At 30.9% G+C, this 9749-nt stretch overlaps 1 protein-coding gene across 4 annotated transcripts; it reads left to right on the top strand.

Annotated features, from left to right (window-relative positions):
* Nucleotides 1-579: 579 nt before the first annotated feature.
* Nucleotides 580-9510, top strand: LOC139528347 (fructosamine-3-kinase-like). 4 transcript variants are annotated; one of them, XM_071324289.1, is made up of 9 exons: nucleotides 580-673; nucleotides 1380-1547; nucleotides 4070-4153; nucleotides 4525-4625; nucleotides 6194-6353; nucleotides 6496-6546; nucleotides 6972-7113; nucleotides 7799-7973; nucleotides 8697-9510. In XM_071324289.1, exons 2-9 carry the CDS (start codon nucleotides 1392-1394, stop codon nucleotides 8770-8772), a joined length of 945 nt encoding a protein of 314 aa, XP_071180390.1. In that variant the 5' UTR covers nucleotides 580-673; nucleotides 1380-1391; the 3' UTR covers nucleotides 8773-9510. The 4 variants fall into 4 exon arrangements, with proteins under 4 accessions (XP_071180390.1, XP_071180391.1, XP_071180392.1 ...); XM_071324290.1 differs by having other exon boundaries at nucleotides 627-758; XM_071324291.1 differs by having other exon boundaries at nucleotides 637-726.
* The last annotated feature ends 239 nt before the right edge of the window (nucleotides 9511-9749 follow it).

Raw genomic sequence — 9749 nt, 5'->3', positions numbered from 1 at the left:
GCATTTTGTCAAGTTCGAGTAAAAACAAACCACATATGTATGAATAGGCCTATACATTATTTGTATTTACAAGAACAAGAATTTCTTCAATCAATGTTGTTTTATTTTAATTTCTGTATTCTACATACATGACATAGTGACTACATATGACATTGTATGATACCAACTTTAATCCTCAAATAAAAAAAACTTACAACAAAGAGCATGAGAACACCATAGTCAATTCATAAATGATTTTTAAAAAGCAGAAAAAAATATCGTATTTGTATTCATATGATTTAAATACATTTTTAATGGTCATTCATAAAATAGAAATGACTGATTTTGAGACACCGTCAAGTTTTTTATGACAAACATGTTAATTTAATTTTTCGTGTCCAAATATAATTTGACATTTTTCAGTTGACCAATGAAACATTAATCACTAATCGCATGTGCATAACGCCCTTCTCTACCCCCTACCTCCTATTCCACTTTTAAAAAAAAGTTCGTACAATTTAATTGCCGACTTAACTTTTAACTTTTACCCGGAAAGAATATCCGATACTGCGTTAAAATTACATATTTCCCGCTATTTTGGTTTTCGGTACTTTTTGGATTTATCATTGATCAAACAGCTGTTTTCAGATTAGGCCCCAAAACAATCAACAACATTGTCATTGTAGGATGCAAGGTTAATATGTCACTTGTGCTACATAAAACTAAAAGCAATCAACAGTTTAAGAAGTATACACTACTAGAACACATCCACAACATTGGTGATTTGCAATTGAATTGAGTCAATTTCAATTTATCACTGTTTATCTGTTAATATTAACAGATTAATTTATGTCTATTTCAGATAAATTGTTTTCACATAAACTTGCAACAGGCTGTTTAACTGTCTGCTACGAGAAGAGCTGAATAACAGCAGGGAGTCCATTTTAATTGTCTCAAAGTAAATGAGTTGGACAGTTTTCTCTGTTTTCAATGCCAGTAGCTTATTAATTTCTGAAACCTGTGTTCTTTCTTAGGTAATTAGTAAGATACAAATCCTTGGTTTCTTACTATCTGAATTTGTCATGTACATACACTGAAATATTGAATGGTTTGAACTTGTACATATAAGCCCTGTCTACAGTATAGTAGCTAGAGGGTCGACTCCATCCTGACTTGGCTTTCTTCTCTGTTAGTCCATCCACCTGTTTGTTTGTTCGTTAGTATATCTAGCTTCAGGTTTACTTATGTTTTTTCGTAAGGTAGTTGACGATGAACTATTAGAAATACTATATAGCAATCTTAAATGTTTATTTTACTCAGTCTAACTAACTCGATAAGTTTATGAATTGAACTGTCATCAACTTGAACTGTAAATTAAAACCGCTATTGTATATTTACAGATCTGAACTGTTATGTCTGACAAAGAACTTAAGGGGGTTATAGAACAAGAACTACAAACCAAAGTAAATATCCAGGGCAGTCATGGTGGTGGATGTATTAATGAAGCAGTTACCATAACAACAGATAATGGAGACAGGATATTTGTTAAAATAAATAAAAAGTCAGAGGTAACTTATTTGAAATTTTGAATTCCTAGCTATTATTATCATTATTATGTGATATAGATCATGTGCATTATTATGATAAAAAATACTATCTTCTTTAAAGCCAGTTTATCACAAAAAGTCATGTCTATTGGATACAACTGTTGTGTACTATTTTCCTACCAACCATCAATGAATTGTATTAATAGGAATTCAAATACAAATTTCGTTACATCACGAAATATAATTTTTATTACATCATGCATCTACTTTATCTGCTAATTAGATAAGGCCAAATAAAATTAATTGATAGATTTTCATCCCCGCCCGCCCCTCTGAAATCGTCCCACCCCGAGTTTTTTTATTTTGCAAAATTTACGATTTCCGGTTTTTTTTATTTCCGTTACCGGTAACCGTCAATAATTTCATTTTATTCGAACTTCCTGTTTAGAAAATTTCGGTTTTCATATTTCTTGTTTCGAGTACTTTAAAACGAATATGTTGACAAAATCTGCTGCTCAATGATGACAGTTTCGTCTACGGAGAATATAGAAAGATTACCAGAAGGGCATGAAAAATCAGGTTATGAGTATTAAATACGCTGTGTCAAACGCAAATTGCGGTATGTCACAAATTGGAAATTTCTTTCATCAGAAAATTGTGGATTTATTTAATAATACATTGACTTTGTGTAAGCAAATTTGGGTTGTGAATGATTTCCAAAGTGCAAGAATTGTGGAACAAATTGGTAGAAAAAAAAGAGTTCAAAAAGTCGGCAAACATACACATTGTGTACTAGAAAACCCTTAGATTTACCTATGGCTATTGTTTTTGTTTAGAAACACAAAATACCATTTATAATGTAATTATATATGCGTCACTTCTTGCAAAACTTGAGAATCTTAAAAGTGCCAACTTTACTATTCCTGGCAACACTTGTTTGAGTGTTCATTTCATTCATAATACTTGTGCTGCATACCATTGCATTTGCATAAGTTTATGGGGACTACAAACCATCGCTTAGAGAGCAAAATAAATTTGGAGTTGGTAGTAAAATGAATAGAGAATTTCTCCATGGTTTTACTGTTTGCTGAAAATATGTTTCTAAAGTAGCAATTACATGTAGAACAGTCCGCGTTGCAAATCAGAGATGTTTATTCAAGAATTATGTACGATTCTTTATACACGTTTAAACATTTACATGGTATAAGCTAAATTTTGTAATTATAACACTTGCATATATATGAAGTTCACGCCACAAGAAGGTTTCAAATTGAATAAAATTTTAAAAAATTAAATCCTCCCACCCGCCCCATTTTTTTCAAAACTTTGGATGAAAATCTACTAATTAATTTTAGTTGGCCTTAACTGTCTAGTTATTGTACCATCAGTTATGGTATATACAGTGTAACCTGCCTAATCCGACACCTGAGTATTCTAACATCCTTCTTTAACCGACACATTTTTATGGTCCCAAAATATACCTATCCTTTTAGAACAAACCTGAGTATTCTGACACCCTGCTTAATCTGAATTTTTTATACCCCCGCTTTAAAAAAGGGGGGTATACTGTTTTTTCCTCTGTCTGTCCGTCCGTCCCATGAAACTTTCGTCACATTTTTCCAAGGAACTACACATCCACCCTTTCTGTAATTTGGTATCAACATTTATATATGTCAGCCATACCCTGTGATGCGTTTTCAGATTCATCACTTGACAACTTCCTGTTTACCGAACACTTGTATGATTTTACACATGATAGCCAAGTTGAAAATTTTCGTCACATTTTTCTCAGGAACTACAATACAAGGATTTCTGAAATTTGGTTTCAGGGTTTATCTAAGTCAGTTATACCCTGTGATGCGTTTTCAGATTGATCACTTGACAACTTCCTGTTTACCGAACACTTGTATGATTTTACACATGATAGCCAAGTTGAAAATTTTCATCACATTTTTTTCTCAGGAACTACACATCCACCCTTTCTGTAATTTGGTATCAACATTTATATATGTCAGCCATACCGTGTGATGGGTTTTCAGATTCATCACTTGACAACTTCCTGTTTACCAAACACTTGTATGATTTTACACATGAAAGCCAAGTTGAAAATTTTTGTCACATTTTTCTCAGGAACTACAATACAAGGATTTCTGAAATTTGGTTTCAGGATTTATATAAGTCAGCTATACCGTGTGATGCGTTTTCAGATTCATCACTCGACAACTTCCTGTTTACCGAACACTATTAATATTATCCACTTGCGGCGGGGGTATCATCAGTGAGCAGTAGCTCGCAGTTTCACTTGTTTTTCTGGTCCACCAGTGTGTCAGATTAGGAAAGTTACAATGTATGTCATAGGAACTAAACTTTGTTACTAAAAACTTTTAATATAAGTATAAAAGAAGTATTTTTTCTCATAAATCCAAAATGAAAAAAAAAATCAGGCCAAAAAAAAGTTGAAACTTAGATCCATGAAAAAGAAATAAAGAAATAGTTGGAAAATCTATTTTTTATGCTCCCTAATTTGACTTTTTATCTTGTAGGCAAGAGCCATGTTTGATGGAGAGTTCATAAGTTTAGATGTTCTACATGCAATGGATGTTGTCAGAGTGCCAAAGCCAATCAAAGTAATATATATTGACAGTATATTTAAACAATTATGTATCAAGGTTTAAGTAAATGAGTATCAAAATGACCTTCAATGAATACTTTGTAGTAATCACTTTGTCTGTCTGTTTGGGTTAATATGAGGGTTTATAAGTCATACGTGCAGTAACTCCTTTTATAGAAAGTTTTCAATTTTATTGGAATCAAAAAGTCAAAACATCTTTCTGTGTCGTACAGAAATTCAAGTAACTTGCTTTAGAAAATGTCCATAATTCAATATTTGAATAAGGAAAATAAATTCAATAAAATTGATAATGCATAATTTCTTTTTTTGTATCTTTCCCACGAACATTTATGCAGTTTATAGAAAATCAACACATACTGATTACAGGTGATTGATTTACCTAGTGGTGGAGCTGCATTTCTTATGGAATGTTTAGAAATTCATGGAATGTCAAAATATTCAGCTAAACTGGGTGAACAATTAGCCAGGTATATTTTATTATACCACCAATCTACAATGATCTAAGTGGTTTACAAATCCATTCACAGACTGACACAGAGTGGGTTTTAAATTGCAGTGCTCTTTTCCATCTATTTTTATGGCCCCGCAACGAAGTTGTTGGTACCATATAGTTTTACCATTGTCAGAAATTCCGTCTTTCCGAAATTCCGAAATTCCGTCATTCCGCAACAAACCATTATACAGAGTTTTTTTTCTAAACGCCTTCAGATTTTGGGCTGATTTTTGGTTTGTGAGTTCACCATGATGAGTTACAGATCAAGTTTAAGTTTTGTTCCTCTCTATTAATTTTTGCCAAAATTAAGGGTTTACAACTTTAAAAATTGTTGAAAATCACAGTTATACGGACTTTATTTCTAAACACTTTCAGATATTGGGCTGATTTTTGGTATGTGAAGTAACCATGATGAGATACAGGTCAAGTTTAAGTTTTGTTCCGCTTCAATAATTGCCGAAATTACGAGCTTTGGACTTAAATAAATTGTTGAAAATAACAGTTATACAGATTTTTGGTATATGAGTTACTCATGACGAGTTACAGATCAAGTTTAAGTTTTGTTCCTCTCCATGAATATTTGCCAAAATTAAGGGTTTACAACTTTAAAAATTGTCCAAAATCACAGTTATACAGACTTTTTTTCTATTATAGGCCTCCACATTTTGAGCTGAGTTTTGTTAACAGTTAATTTATAATTATGAACATATCAATGTGAGACTACCATCATGTTTGTGTCCACATGTGTTATTGAAATTGCAGATTTTTCAACTTTTTTGGACGGGGCCATTCATGTTGCTTTGACACATCTAGTTTATTAAGCCATGCTGGATCTATGTGATCACCCTGGTTATAAATGGAAAAGTTTGCAAAATTCTCCATCTTTTGGCAATGGAACATAATTTTTACAGTGAGATTTTGGAAATGAAGATAACAAATAAACTGTTGAAATAATGGTCATAAAAAATGTCAAACTAGCTAGAAAAATATGAAAACTACCGGTAACATTAAATGTGGGAGACTTATAATGAAAAAAAAATCTTAATAAGACAACTATGGGACATGCATCTCAAAACAAATAAACAAAGGGAGACAATGAAAATTACATTGAAATAATACTGAGAATGGAAACAGGTAATGTGTCAAAGAGACAACAACCTGATCAAGAGTTAGAAAACAGCCAAAGGCTACCAATTGTTCTTCAACACAGCATGAAAATTCTGCACCCCAAGATGTGAAGTTGCAAATATAGGAGTACATTACAAAACACTATGCAGTATGAGCAAAAACCTAAATGAAATATAACACTTACTAAAATAGGGCTATTTTACTGATAAATGAACTTGAATTTTTGCAGTTAACATTTTTATACAGCAGTGGTCACATGCTAGTCACATGGTTCTGCAGAACCAATTCTGATCTTTTTTTAAATATACACATAATGCTTTCTTTTTTTCACAGTAAGTGATAATGATTGTAGTACAATGTATTATAAATATAAAAAGTTGATTTTGATGTACAGGGATAATGTTTTATTTTAAGGTTACATTTACTGAATGCAGAATTGGCAGAAAAAGCAAAAAATGAGGAGAAATTTGTTGGTCAAAGTCACTACTATAAATATGTTGATAAATTTGGATTTTATACAGATACATGTTGTGGCTTTTTGAAACAAGACAATACTTGGAAAGATACATGGCTAGTAAGTATTAATAATAGATTCTTACATTGAGACCAGTGAATTATCAGATTTATCTAATCGAGATAGTTAGATTATCAATTTTAAAGTCCAAGCATTGAATCCATGAGTAACATTATCATGATTTTTATTTTTTATTTCCCAGGAGTTATATGCAAGGAAGATAGATTTACAAATGGAATTGTTGAATAAGAATGTAAGTAAAGATAATAGTATAATAGTATCATGAGTATACTACAGTTTTCTCAATTTGATAACATATCGCTTATATATAATTAGTAGCTTATTTCCTATTCATTTAATGTAAAATAACATTTGTTATTTGCATACCCTGGAAAGTGTCATTTCAATTAAATGCATAAAAAAAAAATACTAAGTTCACAATATTTTAAATTCAGAACATTGTAAACAATTTGGTACATTATATCACATTAAAATTTTATAGTCCTGAAGCTGCATTGAATTGGCCACTGGACCTCAAACAGCCATCCACCATCATGCCTCATTTAATTTAAGTCTTGAGAAACATAGAAAATGATGGTGCAAGTGAGGCATGCCTGTAGTGTCAGCCTGTACAATGAACACATTCGTGTTACTTATATATTTATATGTTTGTTTCAGTATAGAAATAAAGAAGCCAGAGAACTGTGGTCACAACTAGTACCAAAACTACCCAAATTTTTTGAAGGATTGGAAATAAAACCAGCATTATTACATGGTGATCTGTGGGGAGGAAATGTAGGAGAAACATCTACAGAACCAGGTTAGAATTGAGAAATCAGTTAATATAATTGTGATGATATTTTGTTATTAACTCAAAGTTTTCTTATTACAAATTGACTGATATTCTAAAAAAAACTTCTTACTTTTAAAAAAGGAAAATGGCAATATTAAAATGAACACAAGTACGTACAAGGATGTAAGCAACTAAATGTCATTGTATGACCTTCAACAATGAGAACACCCCAACTGTTCAGTAAGCTAAAACAAAACAGCACCAGCATTACAAATGAAAAACAATTGAAAAGAGAAAAACAATGGCATACTTTATACTTAAAACTAAAAAATAAACTGTTTAGTTATTCTTTTTCCCTGAAGTAAAATGCTGGTTAATGTCTGATATCTTGAAAACCATAATAGATACAAAAAAACCTGATGGGAATTAAATACTCTGACTGCTCTCCTTGACATTGTTTTCATGATTCATTGATGTATTAAATTTTACTGATGCCTCACTGAGTAGTTTGATGATAATCTCAAGGACTTTGAACATATTTATATAATTCAATCATTATTGTGAGCACATAACAATTTAAAAGAAATTGTCCATAGGAGACTTGTTATGAAACATGCATGAAATATTTGCCACTTGATTTAAAGCCAAGAATATTAATCAATAAGACATCCCAACATATGTTTGTCTCTTTATGAATCTTTTTATTTTGTAGTAATCTTTGATCCAGCCAGTTATTATGGTCATTCAGAATTTGATTTGTCTATATCAAAGATGTTTGGAGGTTTTAGTTCATCCTTCTTTGACAGTTATCACAAGTTAATCCCCCAAGCAGAAGGATTTAGAAAGAGAGTTGATCTGTACAAATTGTTCCATTATTTAAATCATTGGTAAGTTTAAGTTATTATAATTGAACTAAATATATATAGTGGGTATACAAAACATTATATAAATAAAACATAGCTGAGAGGGTGATAGAGCTGATTTTAACATTGTCAACTGCACAAAGCAGTGGAATTTTATCTTGGAAGTATTTTCTTTGACGTCATGTACATAACAATGTTATGGGTATTTGAAAAATCAACAAAAGTGAAGCAAGTTGTGTTATTTTTTTTTTATATTTTTACAGTCAAATAATAAAATCTAAGCCAAACCGTAGAACTTACCCATTGCCTTTAATTATTAATTTAAATTCCATTTATTGTCCATAAAATTATCGGTTTTTGATTGGTCTGTATGAGAGGTTGACATTAAAAAATTCTCTCTTACTTAACATCTGATTGAGTAAATTATCTCCCTCATAGTAGCCAATCAAAATCTGGCATTTTAACGTGAAGTATGATAAATAGTTTTAACACTCATGTTTGGAAACAAATCTTAAAGACTAGATTTAATGATTTTTGGCAGGAAATATTATTTTATATTCAAGATAAAGAGAAATTGTATAAAGAAAAAGTGTTAAGCAATTAAAATGTACAATTAAGTCAACATGGACCAATTTTCAATAAAATCTTTATAGGAGTTATTATTCTTGAAAGTCTAATTTGCATTTTTTTTTCTTTCTTTAACAAACTAAAATAGAGAGTGGTAAATTCTTATTATTTTTGTTTCAGGAACCATTTTGGAAGTGGTTATGAAGGATCCAGCTTATCAACATTAAGAACAGTGCTTCAATATGTTTACCCCTGAATCAGTGGTGTAAAGCCATCAACTTATTACATTAAGCTTGCCATAGGTACTTTTTTTTAAAATTTGTTATGCAAAATAAGCTGGCTCTACAAGTGTGATAGATTCAAAAATATGGAGAGGAGATATATATGTTGAATATCAAATGAGATGATTTTATATCTGCATTTAAACTAATGATCTTTTACATTTGAAATTGGTACCACATGAAGTTTATTGTTTAATGTTTTATTTATTTTTATACTAATTTGGGTTAGCAAATATCAGCTCTAACCAGAAGCAAATGCTTACCATGAGACATTTCAATAGTTAGAATAGGCAGGTCAAGAATATTGCAGGGTTAAACATGTTTGTTAGAGCTTAACTCTCCCCTTATCTGGGACAATGGTGTAACAACTTAAATAAGAACAAACTCAAATGGTACCAATCTACTATCTGAGAGCTAGTTCAAAGCCAATACACGACATGTACATGTACCAACTAATTGATATATGATATATCATGGTTTCACAAAATTGTGGCTTGTTTTCAATAAACATGTAAATTATTGTATTTACTAAGAAGAATTAATTTCAATTAACAGTGTAAAATTATTCTTTTCATAGCTTTATGAAATTAGCTTTTTTTGTTTTTATGTATATCTGAAACATTGATATTAACTGTTAAACTATTTAGCTTCATATTGTTTTAATTATATTTATATGCAATTGTATTTTTTACATTAAAATAAATGTGACATGATTGATGTGTATTGTAATTTCTTTAATGCTTGAGAAAAGCAAGCTCCTGGGGTTGAAGTCATTCAACTTTGCTCAGTGCTCGGAGCACAAAAATCATGCTCGAAACATGAAATCAAACATTTTGATTGGTTGATTTTGGAGTACGAGTACAAAAAACTGACTCGAAAGGTGAACATATATTTCTACATCTGGCTATATAGGCCTTATGAACATGTATAGAAACAAGACGTGCTATCAAAG

This window comes from Mytilus edulis, chromosome 6 (genome assembly GCF_963676685.1).
Source record: "Mytilus edulis chromosome 6, xbMytEdul2.2, whole genome shotgun sequence".
NCBI lineage: Eukaryota > Metazoa > Mollusca > Bivalvia > Mytilida > Mytilidae > Mytilus > Mytilus edulis.
This window is presented reverse-complemented; position numbering and strand designations above follow the sequence as displayed.